Source organism: Laetiporus sulphureus, assembly GCF_001632365.1.
Source record: "Laetiporus sulphureus 93-53 unplaced genomic scaffold LAESUscaffold_15, whole genome shotgun sequence".
NCBI classification, from domain to species: Eukaryota; Fungi; Basidiomycota; class Agaricomycetes; order Polyporales; family Laetiporaceae; genus Laetiporus; species Laetiporus sulphureus.
The window spans coordinates 409,087-430,394 of NW_024468524.1; the positions used below are offsets into that span (position 1 = coordinate 409,087).

A 21,308-nucleotide genomic window follows, 5' to 3' on the forward strand; every position below is an offset into this window, starting at 1 on the left:
AACGTGTTTTACAATGTACTCGATCTGCCCTGGCGACCCCTTGTATTCTCTTTGCGATGTTCTTCCGTTCGTCTTAATCGTGAACAATGTCGTCAGAGGCGATAGGGCAGGAAACCAAGTCGTACGGATGGCCTAGATTCGGTCGATGTTGTTTGATTCTGGCCAACGACAGCCACACCGTCTGGGTTATGTGCCATCTCTCATATAAATACCGCACGATGGCATCCAATCTCTTCTATCTGTGAGTTGTTCTCTTGTAGCTCTTTGAACATGACAGTGCGCCACGCTCCTCGCTCAGTATCGGAGTCTGATTAAGATCAAACTCGTCTACGAGGAGAGGTTTCGGGGCTGTGCTGCAATGCAAGGTATTTATGGGCTCTGTTCCATTTATGCGGAGGAGTCCTCCTCCGTTGCCATCGTCCCATAACTCAAGTGCACTGCAAGTCAGACCCTCGCAGGCCTGACGCGCGATGCCGTACAAGTACAGAAAATGGCCATTGGAGAACCTTGTATCTCTATGTTAAGATTCTACTCTGTCAATGGCACGCATCTTGCTGCTGCTGTTCCAGCCAGGGAGATATTGCGCGATCTTCATTGAAGAGCGAGTTTGTAGTCCTCCCTCTTGTCTACATTTCATGTTACTGTTGCGTGGACCGAGATGACCCGTCGTGCTGTGCACGGGCATCGCAATGTCTCATTTGAGCACGAGGGAAATGACGGCGCCTGTTCCATAGAACCATTCAAGAGTACCTTCCTAAACGGTCCTCTCAAACCCGTCGCCACTCCGCGTTGCCCGAACTTGGCATATTTGGTAATTCGCGCGTCCATTGCAGTGTCTGCCATGCCGGGTGCACTCCGGCTTGCCTCGAGGCTTGCACCGCTTGCGCTGGTCATAAGGCGTCTTTCTCGAATTTCTTCACGGGCTCTCACTGGTCAATTCGAGGCAGCTAGACTCAGCCTTCGTTCTCCGTAGATTTCCCAATCGAGATGGGGGTCTTGTCCGCCATGCGAGGCATCGACGTGGTCCGGAAGGTGACGCCCATGCTCATATTCTCCTTCCTTATATATCCAGGTGGCTAGAGAAGACGAGCGACAATGCAGAGCCACTCGCCAGGGCTGTCCCTGTTGGTTTGTGGCCCGGCGCTTTGACTGATGCCAGTGTCATATAAGCGCACGCCGTCGGACATGCCGGTCCTCTCTCTATCACACTCCGCCTGGATACCTTCTATCCTCATATAGACTGCATGCCTCCGAAGAAGAACAAAGTAAATGGTGGCAATAAGAAGAAGAAACGTGGTCAGGTACCTGTACCCAGATATTTAATGCAAGGTCTCCAGGGAGAACATGCTGAGCACGTAAGGATTTCCTTGTTCCTCTTGTAGTACTGTAGAACGCCGCTGAAAATTACTAGCTTCCGCAATGGGGCTCGACAGAATTCCGTAATCCACGACGGCGCCCTTCAACCCAAACAGGTCATACAACGCAAGAGGGAAACCCGATCCGCCTCAGAAGTAGCAGTAGTCCCCCTCGCCCGCATCCTTCTTTTGCTGTGACTACATCTGCTACTACTATCGCTCCCCCTCCCCTTCCTCATGTGGTGCTATATTCGCAGGTTTCAGCATTTCAGTTAACAAGTGGCCCCCGCGCCGACGAGCAAACTCATTACCTGACCTCGGGTCCCGGTACCTATCGCCAATGGATGACCATGATGCGACAGATAGACCAAACGTCAACAAGCACGTCGAGCGAGCAATCTGTAGTGGGGCCCTCTAGTGCCCGCGACGACTCGCCCGAGCCAAGCGGTCAATATTATGCAGGGAATTCATCGGGCGCTCCCAGTTCCAGTGCGGTCAGGGAGTCGGGTCGACCTCGTCACCATCCATACCAGTTATACAGTAATCATCGTTCGCATTTGGCGGTCAGCATGCCGTCCACTGAGGCGCTGCCTTCAGGTTCGAATTGTTTATGGCACAACTCTCGTTCTATGGCTGAAAGCGACCATTTGACTACAGTAGCGAGTACTAGTTCCGAACTACTCCCGCCGTTAAACATTGGTGCACAGGTTGAGGAAGGGACTCATTACACGGCACAAGATCTCAGGTTCGACCCCTACCGCATGCGTGGCCAGTCCCAGATGCGCTATGACGCCCTCTCATCCTATGGCGGACCAGTCATGGCGGACGAAAGTGGACCTTCTGTTCGCAGAGCGCTCAGTGAAACTGGGTCCGGTACTCAGTACGTGCCGAGTGCATCGCCGAATACCTCGACTGCCTTGAGCAGCTGGCCAGGTGGCTCGGTGCAGGCTCATCCTGCTCCAGGAGCAGATTTATCTGCTCTTCATGTGGATCTCGGTGCCCCTGCTCCGCATCAGTCGAGCTTGGATACACCCCATGACGAGGTGGATACTTCAGACGCATATTGGGAAGATTATATGCACTACACACACTATTATCCCTCAACAGCTGTAGGAACAGATACTGATCCAAGCGTAGGAGGAGGATCCCCTGAGGAGCAGCGCTGGCGAGATGGCTCTTACGATCCGTTCTCTGCGATGATTCAGCAGTCTTCACCAGTTGCTGGACCATCCGATCCCTTATCCCATCCGACGATGTACCCCCAGCTTCTGCCTACGTTGTGGCCATCGAACTATGCGGCGCCTGTTATGTACGCTGGAGCAGCTGCTGCTATGACAGACTCGCAATACTTGAACGCATCTTCACCTGTCGAGACTCATTCGCAGATGTCACAATGGTCCTCATCCACGTCCAACCCGCCTGACGATTTCAGTCAGAATGCACACTCACGTTCAAGATCATTGTCTCTTCCTTTTAATTCAACTCTCACTATGTATGGAAACGTCAATCAGATGAACAGAACTCCGTTTAACCCCTTCGAACCACCGCTCCAGGAATATACTACCGAGAACGGCATGGCTTTTATTCCAGCTTCATCCATCAACAATGCAGGAGGCACCGAGGGCACTACCGAGGCCTCTGGATCTTCGCTGAGTGTCTTCCGGTGGCCTAATGGTGCAGAAGGCAGGAACGATCGATTATGAACTGCGCAAAGATGATCACCGAATCTCAAACACAGAACACTCTATGCAAACGCGGACGAATCACACACTCATTAATCAACTTAGACCATCATCACGCATCGGACGCTCGTTCATTCATCTAACCCCACGCATCATTCACATATCGCCGTCAATCATTCCTCTCATATTCGTTCTTCTCGCATCGCTTCCTGCAATGATCAAGGACAATATCGTCGTCTTCGCTCATAAACCCACTAGAAGACTTTTGCTCTGGTTTCGATTCGCTTTGCTCCTCCAAATCTCTTCGTTCTGTGCTCCTCTTCGTTCTCAAGTGACTATCCTATCTGCCATCACATTATTTGTTCCATCTTACATTGGATATTTGTTCACAGTAAGGTTCATCTGCCGCGTTTTGCCATCTTCGTTCACGAATGGCGATGATCCAAACCTGTTATTTCGTCCCTCTTATATTATCTGCTTTGCCAACGTAGTGCTAAAGTCACCATACCCCTTCGTCGAATATACCAAAGTTATTTCACATAAGTCAGCCCAGTGCATGGCAGCGTCTTAAATTATGCCATTAAAAATTATCCGTCTTCATATCGAGTGGACCGTGAGGCTACCGGTGCCAATGTTTGCCGCTGTTTGCGCACCTTGACGCACGAGGCGGCACGACCCCCGTGTCTGCCGCTGTTTGGCAAGTTAACGTTGGCGCGCGACCCCCCCGCCGTCACATCCTTCAGAGCGACATATGTCGCTGGTTTTGAACTGGCTTTTCTGGCTTTCAGCAGGCGACAACACATGCAGCCATTCCTGGAGAGCTGTACTGACTTATAAAATGTTTAAATATGGCCCGTGAATGCCGCGATCTTGTAGACTGGACAGATGAGACAACATTAATCCCTTCTCCGGGCGTCTTTTCTCGTGGTAGCCTGACGACCTCTTGCTTTTGTCTACGTTCCGCCCGCTTTTCGGCATCAGTATCGAAGGATTGATGAAAATGGAGACCCCTGCAGTGCTTATGGCATTTCTCATCCGAAATTAGTTACCTCCGGTGCACAGAGCCCGTTCTTATCTTTCTTTGACAGCTGCTATTTAGCAGACTATTCTGGTACGTGCCATATCCCCAACCTTTCACCGCATGTGCTTGCAGTGCCAACCGTTCCCTTGTCTTCCTTTTGAGTTTCCTCCTCGTTGCTACGGTGCTGAGCGTCATTCGCCCGGATCTTACGAGACGGAGCCATCCTGTCTCCATTTTTGACGGCAGTGCCAGTTCATACGATTCGTCCCGAATCTCGGCATAGCCCCTCGGGGATGGCTTCTCTGCTGCACGCAGCTGAGACACCGTGTCATTCTCACAAGGAGCCACCTGCACAGCCTACACGGGAAATCATCGCAGGTGCGTCTTTTTGATGGTTACCATATATTACTGGTTGAAGGGACTACCACATCGTTATGTCCATTTTTGACAAATATTATACCGGAGCATACTCTATCGTAACCTCCCGGGGGTGTATCGCATTCACCGAGCTGAATAATCTGTTCGCTATGTTCGCACTGCTCGAAACCGTGACCTGTGCAGTTGATGGAGGAAGGAGCTCACACGGGTCCAGACGTAAAGCGTGAATTTTGCTGAACTCATATGGCGGTTTAGTACCTCAAAACGCGGCGATCAGTGCCACTACCTGTCCTCCAAGCTTCTTCTGAATGCGGTGGCGGCCTTATATGCTCAGCGAGCCGTTAGTGGCGATCTTGAGGTCAGAGCTATGAGAGCCTTTTACTGGTTTCGTTGTCTGGGCGGTGTCAGGAAGGGATGTTGCAGACTTCACAGCTTGTTCTTCCAGGTGAAACCCCTTTCACTCTCGGTGGTCTTCCCGTCTGAACACGTAAGGGTGTCATCTTGAATGAGCATATTCCTCTCCCACTACGATGTCTTCCGGTGTCTAGTCTCATTAGGTGAGGAGTGGAAACACAGAAATGTCTCGTTCACTCGATGTTGAACAGAATACATAATCAAAAAGGTTCGCTTGAGGCTCACGATATCGACGAATAAGTATGAAAAGAAGCAACAACGTTAAACAGTCCTAATACATTGAGAGACGGACATAAAATTGTCTTTCAGTCAATATGCAACGTGATGCGAACGTTCAGCTTGAACAGCGGCAATGCCGGGCCAGACTCTGTTGACTGTAATTTTACCACTGCATTCGGAGATGCATATATCAAGTCGAATCCAATTCAGTCCCGAGCACCTCAGTTGCGGTATCGGACAAGTGGAATGTGGCTCGGGCTGGCCGTCACGAGTACAAAGAAATGACTGCCTTTCTCTGCGAAGGCCGCGGCCGGGCCCGTTCCACAACGCCTGCCTTACTGGGACTTACAGTGTACTGCTCCAAAAGAAGTATAATCCTCCCACGGCTCTCGACCTTTCGTGCACGCCGTGCCTTTCATCCTCACGCGAACGGATGACCAGTCACATTGGCAGCGTATTCTTGGGCGACGTTCAGCGCCATAGAATGCTATCTACATCCCCTCCACCTGGAATTTCACCGCCGCACAGGTCACCGGCCGTGAGCAGCCTACATGACCTCGATTTCGAGGTGGTGGAAGAGCCCAAACCAACCGCTAAGCCACCACCGCCTGTGCCTCCAACTCTTTCACTGGACTTGCGTTTGAGATGGCTAGAGGCTCTGCTGCTTGGAGCACGTCCAGATGTTGCAGAGCGCAAGCACACCGAGACGAGAGCTGGCGAGACTGTGGCGCGGAGCGTAGAGGACCTGCAACGCAAGCTTGATACAATTGTGCAAAGCAATGACGGTCTTCGCAGATTTATGGATCATTGTGAATATTCTTTCCAGGTTCTCGAGACTCGTGACGTAACCGTGCTCACCTACTATTCTGCCAGATGAGCAATATGCCCAGTACCTCACTCCTGCATTCGCTCTATCCGGCTTAATCCCAATCGCGCCCTCATACGAGAACATGACCCCAGCCGAACTCGAGGCATTTCTTACCGAGATGGAACCCGATATTCGTGCCGCCGAGCGTGACCTACGCGAGATTGCTGCTCTCGAAGACAAAGGCGTCACTGGTGCTGGCCGACTGGCAGAGTGCAAAGACTTGCAGCCACTATTAGAAGCATTGTTGAAAGCGCAGGAGGAAGACGGAAAGATGGCATCAGCACTCGAGACGCGGATCGGGGCCCTCATGGATCGATATACTACGAGGGTGTGTTACCCGACTACCGCAACGATAAGTTGTACTGACGCATGAACTCTCTAGGTCGATACGCTTTCAGAATTATTTGTGGCGTGGGACGAGACGCTACAACAGGCAGAAGATCGCCTTGTACATCTCGAACAGCAACGGGAAGAACGGAGAAAGTTGGGTTATGAATGAACTGTCAATACATCTAATGCGATACCCTGGTGAGTATGGCCCTTTCCATCGTCAGTTGTGTGCGATCACTCATTTCTTTCAGTATACAATGATACCCGTTCCTGAATTTACTGTGACAGTCCAGCTCGCGGTCCCCGGAATTGATGACTACCGTTGTTTCCGGATGATCAATATCCGTTTGTAGGTCGCGGAGGCGGTGCGGCTACAATGTACCTCAGTTCTAAGGTGCCGGAGCTGCCTTAACTGGGAAGGGAGCGGACGGGTGCTCCCGCTGTCTCGTCGCGACTATTAATTCATTGCTGAGATCTGTTTCAGTCTTCGCGGAGCTGACATCGAAAGAATTATGAAACGTGCTTTGCAAGACATTGTCGTACGTGGCTAGTACATATACGTCGTCTTCCGGTGTTCGAGCCCAGAGCATGTTAAATCATCGGTTGTTGCCAACAGCAGCAGTTGCAGTCGCCAATGTCGAGACGCAGCATCCGTCTTAAATGATTGTTCATGAGTAAAGAGTGAGTGGATGAGGCATGAACATAGCGCATATGGTTTTCTACGGACTACTAGGTTACAGGAGTACATGATCGCTAGGAAGCGGCACATAGACGCAGGACACCCTACCGACGCCAGAGTCCACGATTAGCCCGCAACGCCGCCTAACTCAGCGTCGCAGACAAAGGTATATACCAATACCAAGAGGGTTAAACAATAACAACGGATAAGTTCACGTTTAAGCTGCAGAACAAGGTGTGAGGACGCCGACAAGGAAGGATACGATATGGAGACAAGACGAGACGATCGGAGAACGAGACAGTATATAACCGCGGAGCGAAAAGTGTCGACAGAACGTGAAGACGCAAGGACAAGAAAGACAGTGAATGCTTGATGATAAACGAGGGGCAGTAAATCGAGCGATTATTCGCGCGCAACCCAGTCAGTACTTCTTGAGACCAGCTCGATGGAATTGTCAATCGTCCAAAACAATCGTTCGATCGCACTCCGGCCGCTCCAGCTCTTCTGATCGCGAAGAACCATGGCCTGATGAAAGGGGCACACATTAGCAAGGCCAAGTTGGTGGTTGCAGGAGACACATACCTGTTGAGCACCAAAATTACGCTGGTCATGCGTAAAGAGGTCAGCGTTATCTTCTAACGCTTCCGCGAGGATCTGCATATCCTGAAGCACCGCCTGAATAGCACGCACAGCTGAAAGCGTGAGGAATTCCTTGCGGTTTCTCGCCGTAACGCCCTCGCGGCTGGGCGGCGGCAGTGCCTGCGTGATGTTCTGCAACACAGTGTGCAAGATGCGCCTCGTCTCGGTGAGGAGCTTTTGTGCTTGCGGGACGTTCTTCCGTGAGACGAGTACGAGCGCACGAGTGATCATATCAGATGCGAGTAGCTCCATCCTCCGGCGCACGATCACCGGGTCGGAACCGTTTGCGGCTGGGGTTCGTGGACGGCTGCCAGTGTTGGGCAAGAGGGTCACAGTCAGCAAGACAGGATGTGCGAGTCGAGAGACGTGCTTCGCCACCGAAGGGTCAAAGAACGAGCCGTCGACTTCGAATACGGGGACCTCGTCGATCATGCGGTCCATCATGCCATCCGAGAGATCCGGAAGATCCGCGATCGACAGCGCGTCCAAGCCCATACGGCCCATGAATTGATCCGTAGCGTTCAGCGCACGCTGTGACTGGTTGATATTCTGCGGGACCACAGGCATCGGTGCGACGTCACTGTTATCGAGCTCAAGCTCGATCAACATCTCCTTGCGTTCGCCGTACCTGAGCTCGCCTAGCTCGACATCGACGTCGCGCCCGTCGGAGGATAGAATGGCCAGCGGACCACCAGAGATCTTGCGGATGCGGAAGCGCTGCCCGTCGACAATCTTCATGTGCAGCTTCATGTGGAGGAGCCCGATGGACATCATGCCGCCAATGCAGCCTGCAAGGCAGTCCCGAAGGTCGTACCAGTCTTTGACGAACGTATATGTACCACTTGTATGGTTCGACATCAGCCATAGCGACGCTGGGTCGTGCGAGCGGCCGTAGCCAAATGAGTGTATGGGTACGTTCGCCGCCTCCGTCCGTGCGAGAACGAGGTCCATCTGCGCACGCCGTGTCGTTTCAGCCGTGTCACTAACCAGAATCATTCCGGTCACTGAATTCCGCGACTTGCGCTGAAGCACAACATCAAGGCCTATCAAACATAATGAGCGCGCATATATGCGGCTTACACGCGAAAGACATACCATGGTTGACCGCGGTGACAACATCTGTCTTCTCTTCCTGCGACGCTCTCACCAAGAACTCATCCTCGAACGGCGTCCCATCCTCGCGTCGCCCCAGCTCGTCCACAAACTTCTTCAGCCGTGTCCGGCTCGCGGGTTTACCCGGGCACAAAAACGGCGTCTTGCGTACCCTCCCCCCAATCCCAACCTCAAACGTCACCAGGCTCAGCCGGTCCTTCGGGCCCAGCGACGCGATGATGAAGTCGAGTGATGCGCGTATCACACGTACCTTCAGTGCGGCCGTGCTCGGCGTTGCATACGGCGACGGGATCGATACGACCATAATGAGGTCCAACGGCGGATGTGGAAGCGGTTGAAGCGAATTGCTAGGGCCTGCAGACATGTGCGGCGCAACGAGCTGCGTTGGCGAGCCATATCGGTTGAGCTCCTCGTCCTCGTCGAGTGTGCTGAGCTTCTGATGGATCCCGCGCTGTTGTTGTTGCTGCTGCTGTTGGTTAATTGAGGACGCGGAGCCGTACGAGGTGTGCGAGGAGGCCGTTGAGCGGGAGGAGCCGTTGAGCAGTAGGCTGTCCGTCGTGCTCACCGTGGTGCCGGTGCTCCCGCTGAGCATCCGCATCGCCTTCTGGCTCCCGCCAAATTCTTCTAGCTCCGGAGCGGGCGGCTCCGTCCGCGCCGTGACTGCTGCGCTCTGCTGCTGGTATACCGCAACGAGCGCCTGAATGTGCGCGCGCCACGTCTCAAGCGACGGCCGTTCACGGAAGATGAGGATGAATGAGTCGAGCCGCTCATCCTCCATGTCGATAGTCAGGCTCAGTTCGCCCGCGACGGATGTGTCTGTGACGTGTTTGATGTGCCGGATGTAGATTCGGCCCTTGAGCCGCAGCACGCCCTTCTGCGGCGCGCTCTGCCCTACACCCGACCCCGACCCGTCCCCGCCCGCACTGGAGAGTAGCCTACCGAGTGTGCGCTTCTTCTCTTCGACAACGCAGATGATTGCCTCCCGGAAGAGGTATACATAAAACTCGCGCACCATCGAGTCGCGCCGAACTGAGAGCAGGTCGTACATCTGGAGGGGCCCAAGTCCGGACAGCGGATGTCCCTTCCAGTCGATGATACGGTTCCGCAGATCCTCTGTAATCGCGTTGAATGGCGAGTCCTCGGTCTGGGCGGGCTCTGTGCGTGGTGGCGGGAGTGCGTCGTGCGACGACACGGGTGACATTTGCTGCGATCGTGGCTGAGATTGCTGATCCGCCGGGACGTTTGCTTGCGGTGACGCGTTGTAGTCTTGCATTGGACTTGGTTGCGACCTGGCAGATTTGCTGCTCGACTCCTGCGGGTAGCCCGTCCCCCTTGGGGAGAAGGTATCATGCATAGGCATGACTGCGCCCGGCACATGCGTGCTCAGTCGCTTGCCGGGCAGCTCTACAACTACAATGCACGTCAATGGTTGGCTAGGCTCCGACGCCCGCGTGAGCGACGCGAACTCCGATCGCACTTGGATTGATGGCGACACGATGTATTGAGGCTCCTGCGAGCTGCCGCTCGCCTTTGAGGACACGTGCTCGACGGGATCATCGTCGTTCGGGTCGTATGGCTTTGGGGGCGCCGCGTGCGGCGCGCGGGGATTAAAGGAGCGCACAGAGGACGGTGTCTCCCTCCCAGGGTATAGCGTCGCTCCGCTGGGATCACCCATGCCAGTGAGAGCAGCGAGTTCTGTATCGAACATTCAGTTCGCACGCTGTCAGATGATAACGAAATACGCACTGTTAGACTTTCCACCGTCCCCGTCGCCGACTTTCATAGGCCGTCTGCAAACGCCGCACACGCCAAGATTAGTTTTACGAATGACACCGCCTGCGCGAGAGGGTCCTGGGGGCGGGCCATAGACTGCGGTGAAACATGCCTGCATGATCGCGGGTAGTATTAGTACACAGGTTGGATTCGGCCTGCAGATGATAAGAAGGATGGGATGGGGAAAGACGATAGCGCAGTTGCGAACTGCAGAGGGCGCGCAAGGAGCGGCCTCAATGCGGACGATTGCGCAGTACGGGAGGTGCGATGTGATGGTATACGTTGCGACATCTCATAGCTCTTGATCGCACTTGACGAGTGAAACAGATAGGCCGGACCATATCGAACATTGATCGGAGCGGACGAACGAACTCACCTCATGTAGGGCGTGACCGCACTCTGGAACAATGTGAGGCTTCTCTCCAGGAAGCCGAAAGCTGAAGCTGAGGGGTTCGAGGCATACGGGGCACTCGTCCTCATCATCTGATGCATCGTGGCTGGATACGACGGGAAGCGGTGCAGCAACCATGGCAGCGTAGGGATGGACTGAAAGGCGGGTAGAGGCTGTGTGAGTAGAGGCGTTCGCGGAGGAGGACGCCGATTGTGAGGAGCGGAGGGACGCGGAAGATGAGACGCGGTGAGGCTGGAAGACAGCACGGAAGGAGGCAGAGAGTGTGGAGGACCTGAAGGGTCGGGGCAGGGAGTTTGAGGAAGCCTGACGAAGCTGATGAGAGTTGGACGTCTGATGATGATGGCTTTCGGAGGAGCTCTGATTCCTGGACCCCCGTGAGCTAGAAAGATCCGGCTTCATGTAGCTTCATGCAGGCGAGCTGGGGAGGAGATGGACGTCCGGGACAAGGAGAAGGAGAGGAGGGCGCGCGTATAGGCGGACAGCAGCCGAAAACAAACTCTCGCAGCACTGCGTCGCGACTTGATCGAATTCCTCGCCCAGATCCTCTCCGCTCAAATTCAATCTCAAATAAACCCCATTTCCGATCCAGTCTTACGCTCTTATATTCTGCTCAATATCGCTGCCATTTCTATGCGCTGAGTGCCACGTGGATCATCACTACACCGCCCGTATATAATGGCGCGCGCTCTTTGCTCCCCATCCACCACAGCCTACCATCGCCCGCCTGCCACGTCCGCCTCTTCGCTCGCAACGATGGTCAGCGCCACGGCAGTGGTGACGCTCACACGACGACGCGGGCGAGGCTTCCAGGAACGTCGCCGCCATGTGCCCGGTCGTGCGGCAAAATCGCTGCCCCATCTCTGGCCAGCCAAGAATCTCGAATTACGCTCGCGGCATCACCCGCCCCCCACCCACAACGTGTCTACCAACCGCCACTCCCATCTCGTCTAGGCATCAAGCGTGCACACGTACACGCGGTGTCCGTACTTCGATTTCTCGTACTCAGAACATCAGCACGAATTGAGCCTTCCCCGCGCCTTCTACTTCAGGGTCTTACAACTCTAACTGCGCGCGTCAGAACCTGATGAGATGGTTAGGGTGCGCTCGGATTGCCGCTCCCTGCCGTCGAGACTCACGCATCGAGTGTACCAGCATCCAGGTTCGCCTCCACGATTGACCCAGCCCCGCCTCACCGGCCCCTAGCGCGCCGACCCGACGTCGCCCTGGACACATACACGGCACCATGCGCCCGTGGGTGTGGAAGCCTCCCCCAGAGTTTCCTTCGATCGCATCTTTGCCTTCTGGTGCTGATGGCAATTGCATGCGCACCTGCCTGAATAGAGATGCCTTTGAATCAGCGATCAACGGTATCCAGCATACAGCTTTCAGGGTGCAGTTCTTGCTGACTTCATGTATCTGTGAAGACGCCGCAAAAATTTGCATCGTGTGACGCTCTGCCGTCCTGCCCAGCCTCCCGAATGCTGTTTATTCATGCGAACTGCACTATAGCCTCCTGTCGATAGACAACTGCTGTCCAGGGGCCGCTCAGGAACGTGTACAGTTCTGATGTTTATAAACCCATACGATATATAGTCGTGCGTCAGTGATTTGTTTGCGCTCTGATATCTGGACTGAATGGCGTTCCGCCACCGTTTCATCAGCATTGAATGGGCCGCTAAATGCCACGATTATGTACCTTAGATTTGGCATCTGGACTCTGCGTTGTGAGGTTCGAGACTGAAGGGGAAACGACGATTGCCTTGTGGTTATTCGTTTCGAAGCCGAAACCATCATAATTTCAAAGCTCTCAGAGATCGAAACAGAGCCATTTATATGCGCCCGTTTTGACTGCCCGGATCTCGACACTCCCGTGAGACGCCCGCCGAACGTCTTTGTCTTCCGCACACAGCATGAAGCTTCGCCTCGTTGTCCCTTCTGCATCGCCATCGCAAACGTTGCCCAGAATTGGTCATATGCACCTCTATCGTGCGCATTCCGCCCGCGCCAGAACGCTGCATCTAATTTACTCTGGTACGCTTCCTTTATGCGCCGTGTGTGAGAGATTGACAAGGCAGTTCCCGCCTCGCCGCACCTCGCTCAACACGAACTCTGTTCATCACACATCACACCCATGGCATCATGATGATAACCCCCTGATCACTGATCAGTCAGTGTAGCACATCTCTCTGCGGCGATCTCGCTGGTTCGGCGTTCTGTTTTCCGCGGAGTAATGATGGTGAGACATCCTGCAACCATCGAAGGTTCACACTCTGCGGCGATCACTTTGAGGCGGTGGCGGTGACTCGACGCGATAGGTCAGCGTTTGAACACTGGTCGTCGCGGGCATAGCGGCCTAGGACCGCAGATAGGTCGACATGCACACAATGCCATCCGTATGATGCACGGCATTGACATCACATCAATGTCGGCTATCGCGAACTTGATGCATAACAAACCAAGCCGAGTCGTCTGACTTCGACAGTTATTTGTCATCGAAGTGTCCGCGGTGATTTCGCTTATCGTGCGTCAGCAAGTGTACCTCGCCTCGCACGTCCGACACCAACTCATTGATGTGAGAGCTCAGCGCTCATTAATCATTTTATTCACGCCGGTGCACAGTGGGCGTGGATGTAAGCGATGGTGCCTGCACGCCTGTCGCTACATATGTGGCGGGTTCAGGTGTGGGACCGCTGCCGCTGATATGTGTATCCCCCTCTTGACCCGCATGGGACTCGGGGTAGCTCGACCTCCTTCCGCTGGCATGCTCTTCTATTCGTTTGTCATCAAGACGCGATATTGCCGTGCCTGGTGAGAGCGTCTTGTATTAATATGCTCTTGGCCGGTGATTCTAATAAATCACTGGTTGCCGCAGATGACCAGAGTACGTCGAACACAGCGTTGACATGTTGGACACGTCCTGCGGATGAATTATTAATGATCGGCCGTATCCACCGTGCGTTTCACACAATTCGCAATGCCACTTTGCATGCACAACCTAATAATCATCGTACAAAAACAAGGCATCATGGCCATGTCGACTGCTCAGATTGATCCCTTTACTCCTCCTGCAAGAGCAAGGCTTTCATTGAAGTGGATCAACACGGCTCTCTCGGTCAAGCCCGGCTACCACTTGTGGATCGGGCGGGTAGCTTGCTTTATCTTCTCAGCTTCGTGCGTTGGCCGGTGCTAGAGTCGTCGCCCGTTGGACCATTTCGGAGCAAAGTCGTCATCCACGGTACGGCGTCGATATACACATGTGCAAGCCTCATCACATCGGTCTTGCTCGGTCGAATGCTTCAGTCTCATAAGTAAATCTCATAAAGTCACAAACAAAGGAAAACAGGAAAAATTACCAGACATCATACATCATGCATCATGATCGGCGAACCACGACAGCTATATTCTCAAGAATACTGAAACAGCAACATGCGGAGCATGATCAGGTTCGCTGATTAATTGCCTTTCGATTACCCTGGCCCACAACAGCCTTAACCACATCCCGCACCGACTGCGATCACATCGGGCGTGGGGCGGCCTGTTATCACCAATCCAAGTGAGGAAAGCAAGTAGTACGGTATCTGCTCGTACTCATCACTCGTACTCATCATTACTAGCATACAGATAGGGGCATTTCCATCAAGTGAACAGGTTTCAAGTGGCTTCTAGTAGGCTAGCAGAGCCAGGTAAAGTGAGACATAGCAGCTACATCAGGATATATCTAATAAAACTTGCAGGTGCACACGGGGGTAAATTGTTGTGAGTCATCAAGACGGCGGCCCGCTTGTCAAGTAAACTCGTGAAGAGCGCGCCAGACAGTCGCTTATTTTGATGAGAGCAGAGAATATTGAGCATGCCATGGATGATGTCGAGGTGCACGAGATACAGATTTAATGCTCGACGTGCAAGATCGCAGGATATCGGTCCCTAATGTAGATTAACGAACGTGCACAGGCAATATATGAACTCACCAAACGGTTTTGCAACGTACATGTTGCAGAGCTCATTAGCCCGCATCACGTATGTCCTATCGAGACGTTCTCCATGAGTGTATTAGGTAGCCCAACAGTCCATGCAATGCAGATACAGACAGATTGCTACGCAGGCATAATACGGCAACCCATAATATATAGTAGGTAAAGTCATTCGTCGCAGCGGTGAAGTCCTAAAGCACACGCAACCTTGCCAGAAACGTCATGCCGCGAGGGCTGCAAGGGGAAGAAGGCAAGGTGTCCGATGAATATGTGAATCGCAATGCGCGTGGACGGAGTGACGGGAATGAAGAGAGAACAAGCCCAAGACAATATAAATTGCAGGGATATCTAGATGATGAGGTGAGAATGAGGCGAGCAACGCACGTACAGGAGAACGAATGAACGACGAATGATCCATGATGTACTACTTCCGTCGTTGCTGTTGCTGCCATAGCGCCAGCGGTATTTCCTCGTCCTCTGAATGCAGGTAGTTAGTCGACACTGCATGGGCGCTCACGCCTTTCCTGAGCTTGCCGTTGACATGTTGCATGGTCTGCACAGGCGGTGCGGCGGAAGCAGACAGGGACCGACTCGGAATCTTCACTCCACCTCCGCCATACGACTGCTTCTCTTGCGCTGGAGTATAGCGATTTGGAGGTGGTGATCGTGCGCGGCGAGTGGCACTCGGCTGCGGTGCTGCCGATTCAGATATAGAAGACCGAGGCGGCGATGCTGACGACTGCCCTCGTGATGTTACTGGCTGTGGCGAGCCAGCAGGACTCACCCATCCTTGCTCTACAGCAACAGGAGGCATCGCGCCCGGTGGCAACTGTCCGCCCATGACGACAGAAGGATACTGCTGAGTCGGTATAGAAGAATTATCCATATTGTAGAATCCACCATTGACCTGCGTTTGTGGCTGAGTACTACCGACTGTGAACGGCGCCGGAGCAGCTGAAGATGATCTTGTCGATGGAGATGACTGGTATCCTGAGCTGCCTGCAGAATTGGAAGCGGATGTTGTTCGACCAAGCGACGGGTTCGCAGATCCGTTCGCCATTGGCGGCTGATTGTACTCTTGCTCCATCACCCGATGCTGCATCTCGTACTGTGGTCCACGCACTGGCATCTCTGCCCTCCGTGCACCAGGCGCAGGAGAACCAGCGGAGGATTGCTTAGTGAGGCCACGTCGCTTCTGCTCCTGTTCTCTCTCTAAACGTTCTCGTTCTGCCCTCTCTCGCTCTTCGCGTTGCATTTGTTCCCGTTCCAACTGGTCCCTGCTGGGCGTCGACTGGCTACCTATCTGAGGTTGAGGAGCAGCCGCATCGTTACTGATCTGCGCAGTCTGCGTCTTGTTGATGACACCCAGATACCAGAACATTAGATTGCTGATCAAGACCTGCTCATATAGAGGACGACGAGGATTTGCAAGCTTGATGTGACTTAGCCTGTAGATCGCACGCTCCACGTGGATGGGGTAGCGCGCATACATTCCGGCCAGCTGAGGAGACGGTGATGGTGTATGACTCTTGGAAGTCTTAGAAGAACCAAGCAGCGCAGCAGCAGTTTCACGCCCAGACGCACCCATCCCCATCGATGGAGCTGACTCTTCCTGCTTCTTCTTGGCACCAAACAGCGACCCGAAGAAACCGGGCTCTTTCTCTTTCTCTTTCTCCTTCTTCTTACTGTTCTTATCGCTGCCCCACTTTGCGAATAGACCTCCCTTTTTATCCTTCTCCCGACGCTGCTCAGAGGGGCTCGGAGAAGGCGGGTGATAGACAGGGGACTCTTGTAGAGAAGGGCGAGGTTGTGGTGCAGCGATCGGAGGAGAAGCCACTGTCGCAGGAGGCGCAACTGAGGTGGGTTCAGGGGAAGGAGAACGTGTTAGTGTAGGAGGTTCTTCGGGGACGGCAGGTGCCACCGCTCTTTGAGGCTGAGGGTGGTGAAGAACAGGAGGTGGTACGGCCGGGGCAGGTTGTTCTGGTGCATGCTCAGAAGGATCTGAATGCGAACTCGTAGAAGGTGGAGAGGCGGTGGACTCGACCGATGGCTCAGGTGTTGTGGTGCGGGGAGGTGCTTCCTCCTCCGGTTCCTCCGTGGCATACGCATCGTATATCAGCGCTTCCATGCTGAATGACTCGGGGCGTGTCTGGTTCGCAGCCGGCGCTTCGGTTTCACTGCGAGGTCGCCGGCTATAATCAGTATGGTCATGATCGCTTGAAGATATATCGCTGGATATTGAAGCACGCGATTCATGCATCGTAGCCGATCGTGTTTCTGACTTGCGGCGACTACGTGTCGCGGTGAAGCGATGAGAGCCTTCTCCGGTCATTCCTGGCTTGCGGATTTTTGTACGTGCTGACCGACGCAGCACCTGCCCCGGACGGGGAACAATGATAGGCGCATCTGCATCGTCCGCAAGTTCGGGAATGTCATCCATCTGGTCAATGACTGCGCGCAAATGTCTTTAATGAAGAACTGCAACAGATCAAAGGATATCTACCTGACGGAGCTATATTCAAACTAAGACTCCTTTTCAATACATTTCGCAGTCGTGTGGGGTCATGACTCTTAGATGCTTCTTCGGCAAGCTCTTCCAGCTTTTGCAGGTCGCTTATTGTGAGCTGTGGGCCGGAACGGGCGTAGATGCTGCTGCGATTTCGTCGGATGGGTACGACCTTCTCCTCCTCCACGCCATCATTTGGAGACGGACTGTACTGCCTGCTAAGCATAGACCGTTTCCTCCCTAACCCAACCGAGCCGCTGGAAGCCGAGCGCTCCAGAGTGCCTGTCTCGTCAACGGGAGTTCGAGCATGTTCCTTTAGAAACTGCCTGAATTCTGCAGGCGCAATCTCAGGATGAAGCCGAGCAGGGACCCAGAAGAGGTGGAAGGGATCACTAGCAACATCCGTGGAGTCATGGTCGCTGCTCTCGTGTGAACTGCCGCTAGATGAGTCTTCGGTCGGCCAGTATGCAGGGTTGGACGACGCCTGGGATGATGCGCTCGGGAGATCAGGATCTAAGATGGGTTCGCCTGCCGTTGACCGCCTTCTCAGATCGCGGAGAGCCTCTACTTCTCGCTGAATCTCATACTCGGACGGTTGCATCGCGGGCTCGATTGGGAGGCAGGATCAGTGACACAGCGTGCAGGCCAGCATGCTGCGCACTTACCTCAAACACCAGAGCCGCCGCCACGGGGTACTGTTGGTGAGATGGTCGTCGTGCAGGAGGTGGCCGCAGTCAGTAGATGCACGAGACGCGCTTGCTCCGGGATGCAACTTCGCCCAGCGGCCTCGGGCAAACCAGCTTCATCAAGCTCTCGCTTCCAGGGAACCATGTGGCGCGGCATCTCCCTGCCGGTCCACATTCATAACAGTTCAAGCGCCGGTTCATCAATTTGTAACAGGAGCTTCCAATTGGGTCTTTCGGGCTTTGAAATATCCTTACCGTCGTTTGGCTGCGCTTGTAGTCTGTCCATTGACGTTGAACCCTAAAGCCATCAATCTTGCTCACTCGTCATGCATGCACGGTGCCTCGTGCATTGCAGTTTTCCTCGCTCGGAATCACTATCGCTGCCATCGCTATTGTTCTCCGTAGCGTCGGCAGTGTTCCTGCCGCTATCATTGTGAAGAAGCGTATTATCTCCAGCCCATACTCTTACTCCTGTCACCCAACGCGGTTTGCGGTGTCAATTGGCAATTATGTCATACTTTGGGCGCACCACCCGGTGTAATCGGCAAGGTCACACAAACATTGCATCTTTTCGACGTCGACGAACCGATCTGAACCCAGTCCCTGGTTTCTGTACCGTTTGCGGAGTTAATACATTTATGGATTCTACCATGATGTCTGGTGACAACCGTCTCATTGCACCATCTTATAGAAGCATTTGCATCTGTTCGTTCGTGATGACGAAGACCGACTACGCCTGTGCAGGGAACGTAGAACACGTTCCCTTCAGCGCATTCTTGGAATCGTACCATTCGATGGGCTACCCATAACCAGCATGGGTTGAACCTTCATTCTGGACTTGTCTGGGAGTCCAGAGATACAGGTGTGTTCTGCGGCATCATGTCCCAAGGGACTACGCTGTGATGTACGATACAAATCATTGAGCATCGGCGCACTCTGCTCTGCAATGTACCTCCTGGGTGGTCTAGATCTCGAAAATTTCCGATGGACGAGCGGCTGTTTTGAGCAATGTCCGATCAACATCGGCATGCACGAGAAGAGTCGAGGATAGCACGGAAAGATCGGGCTATGCTCTGGTATAACAGAGCCGCAACAGGATCTTGTGGCCCATCCGCATACAGCATCATGCTCGCCTCTCTCTTACGTTCTCTGTTCGTGTTCGCCCTGGCGGTTGATGGTCAAGTATGCGCGCAACAACAAGTTATTGCGGTTGCTAATGCATCGTCTTCTGGCATGAATGGCGCAAGTGTGCTAGGCTACGAGCACACGTGGAACGCGCTGACGACCTTCGCTCGCGCACGTCCGCTGCGATGTCTCGGCGCTGATATAAATGAACTGTACGACGTCGCCGTGCTAGGTATGTATGCAATCGATGTGCTGGCATTATACTCCTTCATGTATGCTTGCGGGCAGGTGCACCATTTGATACTGCGACGACATATCGCTCTGGGTAAGGAGGTATTCCCACTACTGAGCAGGAATGCGTCCGAATTTGTGTGAGACGCACAGAGCACGGTTCGGCCCAAATGGGATACGTCAGGGCGCACGGCGGTTGGGGATTGACCGGATTTACGTCCCGCTCAAAACCCGTGTCAGCGAACACCTTGAGGTGGTCGACTGCGGAGACGTCCGTACGTGGTCTTTCTTGAGGCGCCATCTTTAACTGAATAGTTTTAATGTATAGCGATGGTATACATCGATAACAAAGTCGCCTTGAGACAGCTGGAGCAAGCCGGAATGTCTGTGCTTCATCGCCGAAGTCTGAGAACATACGAGGGCAAGAGTCTCGCAAAAGATGGGAATTTCCATCCTAGAATCTTGATGTTGGGCGGCGATCATACTATAACGCTATCTATGCTGCGCGGTGTCGCGAACATTTACGGTCCGGTCAGGTAAGATTTATTCAGACTGACAAGTACGTGTCGATAGTGACGCGCGATCGACATGTAGCATCGTGCACTTTGACAGTCATATCGGTATGTCATCACGATGTCTACGTCAGTCGAAGGACTGAACCAAGGATTTCGTTAGCAGATACTTGGAAGCCGCATAAGTTGGTAAGCCGCTGTCATGCACGGAATCGATTATCAGGAGGTTGACTGCGCAAAGCCTGGAGGGCCTTGGCTACCCGGCGAGGTGAAATTGTACGATACTGATGCAGGAAGCCATAGGTTCTAAATAGCGATGCAGGAGATACCGGTGACTCACGACAACTATTTCTGGCACGCACATAAGGAGGGCCTCTTAGCTGCCAACCACTCTAACATTGTGCGTGACTCCCGCTCTGCGCAATCGCTCCCAGCAGCCTAGTCAAATTGCATTCACAGCATGTAGGAATACATGGGGCTATAGATAGCTGGCAAGATTACGAGGATGACTACGAAGCTGGCTTTGTGATCTCACAGGTCGATGAGATCGAAGATGTCGGCTATCAAGGTATTGTCGAGAAGATTAGGAATACCGTTGGTAATAATCCCGTGTACAGTATGTGTGCATGCCTTCGTATTGAAGAACTGTACTCACTGCTATGCCAAGTCTCATTCGACATAGACGTGATTGACCTTGGAATGGCACCTGCGTACGTAGTCTCGTCCGAGATCATGTCGGGTTCTTTCAGTGAACTGACGTCATGACTCATAATCTTCAGAACGGGAACGTGAGCCTCTACGTTTAGCGCAGTCCTTCATGCGCTGACGCAGCTGCGCCAGTCCGGAGATTGGAGGCTTCACAACTAGAGTACGTCTAACGGCATTGTCGCTATCCGTGAACGCTCATTTTCGGGTTACAGGAAATCAAGAAGATCTTGCAAGGATTAGATGGCCTGAAGATCGTCGGTGCAGATATTGTGGAGGTTGCTCCTGGTGCGTGATATTCACCTGCGAGGTTCTCGAACGTTACTGACCTTCCGTCTTCGATTTTATCCAGCTTACGACACTCAAGGTATGATCCACTTTTCGCCTATGGGCCTTGCATGGCTTAATGCCGAGAATAGCGGAAGTTACACAGATAGCGGCCGGCAACATTGGATGGATTCTACTTGCCTTGATGGCGAAGACGCCTCTGGTGGCTTGAATGCTACCGCCTAGACCGCTGGTCTGTGTCTACACGTAGAAATAGAGACAATGTAGTTTGTGAGGGATACATACGGCTGTATCGGATATGGTCTCATCGACCAATCGGGATGAGGAGCCACACAGCTTCAAGTTATGCTGGGAAGCTTGCAGGCCTTGTCTGTGTGACGCCGGCACTCCGATCAAAGCTT

At 53.4% G+C, this 21,308-nt stretch overlaps 7 protein-coding genes across 7 annotated transcripts; 4 read left to right on the forward strand and 3 right to left on the reverse strand.

Annotated features, from left to right (window-relative positions):
* Window positions 1-1,984: 1,984 nt before the first annotated feature.
* LAESUDRAFT_758494 (uncharacterized protein) lies at window positions 1,985-3,058 on the forward strand (the record flags this gene model as incomplete). The annotated part of the gene is made up of 1 exon (XM_040912453.1): window positions 1,985-3,058. One exon carries the CDS (start codon window positions 1,985-1,987, stop codon window positions 3,056-3,058), a length of 1,074 nt encoding a protein of 357 aa, XP_040765222.1.
* Window positions 3,059-3,206: 148 nt separating this feature from the next.
* Window positions 3,207-4,679, reverse strand: LAESUDRAFT_713582 (uncharacterized protein; the record flags this gene model as incomplete). The annotated part of the gene is made up of 7 exons (XM_040906987.1): window positions 3,207-3,377; window positions 3,411-3,485; window positions 3,691-3,818; window positions 3,869-4,047; window positions 4,087-4,415; window positions 4,529-4,611; window positions 4,643-4,679. The coding sequence occupies 7 exons, from the start codon at window positions 4,677-4,679 to the stop codon at window positions 3,207-3,209; spliced, it is 1,002 nt and encodes a 333-aa protein (XP_040765223.1).
* An 874-nt stretch (window positions 4,680-5,553) lies between these two features.
* LAESUDRAFT_736420 (uncharacterized protein) lies at window positions 5,554-6,436 on the forward strand (the record flags this gene model as incomplete). Its single annotated transcript, XM_040910688.1, has 3 exons — window positions 5,554-5,878; window positions 5,943-6,265; window positions 6,320-6,436. 3 exons carry the CDS (start codon window positions 5,554-5,556, stop codon window positions 6,434-6,436), a joined length of 765 nt encoding a protein of 254 aa, XP_040765224.1.
* Window positions 6,437-7,348: 912 nt separating this feature from the next.
* LAESUDRAFT_736421 (uncharacterized protein) lies at window positions 7,349-11,000 on the reverse strand (the record flags this gene model as incomplete). The annotated part of the gene is made up of 5 exons (XM_040910689.1): window positions 7,349-7,471; window positions 7,529-8,628; window positions 8,681-10,393; window positions 10,445-10,583; window positions 10,848-11,000. The coding sequence occupies 5 exons, from the start codon at window positions 10,998-11,000 to the stop codon at window positions 7,349-7,351; spliced, it is 3,228 nt and encodes a 1,075-aa protein (XP_040765225.1).
* A 486-nt stretch (window positions 11,001-11,486) lies between these two features.
* Window positions 11,487-12,086, forward strand: LAESUDRAFT_724937 (uncharacterized protein). The gene is made up of 2 exons (XM_040908723.1): window positions 11,487-11,980; window positions 12,032-12,086. The coding sequence occupies exon 1, from the start codon at window positions 11,559-11,561 to the stop codon at window positions 11,832-11,834; it is 276 nt and encodes a 91-aa protein (XP_040765226.1). The 5' UTR covers window positions 11,487-11,558; the 3' UTR covers window positions 11,835-11,980; window positions 12,032-12,086.
* A 3,192-nt stretch (window positions 12,087-15,278) lies between these two features.
* LAESUDRAFT_713585 (uncharacterized protein) lies at window positions 15,279-17,961 on the reverse strand (the record flags this gene model as incomplete). The annotated part of the gene is made up of 2 exons (XM_040906988.1): window positions 15,279-17,305; window positions 17,358-17,961. 2 exons carry the CDS (start codon window positions 17,959-17,961, stop codon window positions 15,279-15,281), a joined length of 2,631 nt encoding a protein of 876 aa, XP_040765227.1.
* Window positions 17,962-19,069: 1,108 nt separating this feature from the next.
* Window positions 19,070-21,278, forward strand: LAESUDRAFT_111801 (agmatinase). The gene is made up of 16 exons (XM_040901209.1): window positions 19,070-19,228; window positions 19,294-19,403; window positions 19,460-19,496; window positions 19,556-19,677; window positions 19,731-19,938; window positions 19,997-20,022; window positions 20,081-20,103; window positions 20,156-20,182; window positions 20,237-20,314; window positions 20,374-20,530; window positions 20,582-20,624; window positions 20,694-20,702; window positions 20,755-20,782; window positions 20,835-20,907; window positions 20,972-20,986; window positions 21,039-21,278. Exons 1-16 carry the CDS (start codon window positions 19,221-19,223, stop codon window positions 21,116-21,118), a joined length of 1,044 nt encoding a protein of 347 aa, XP_040765228.1. The 5' UTR covers window positions 19,070-19,220; the 3' UTR covers window positions 21,119-21,278.
* Window positions 21,279-21,308: the final 30 nt, after the last annotated feature.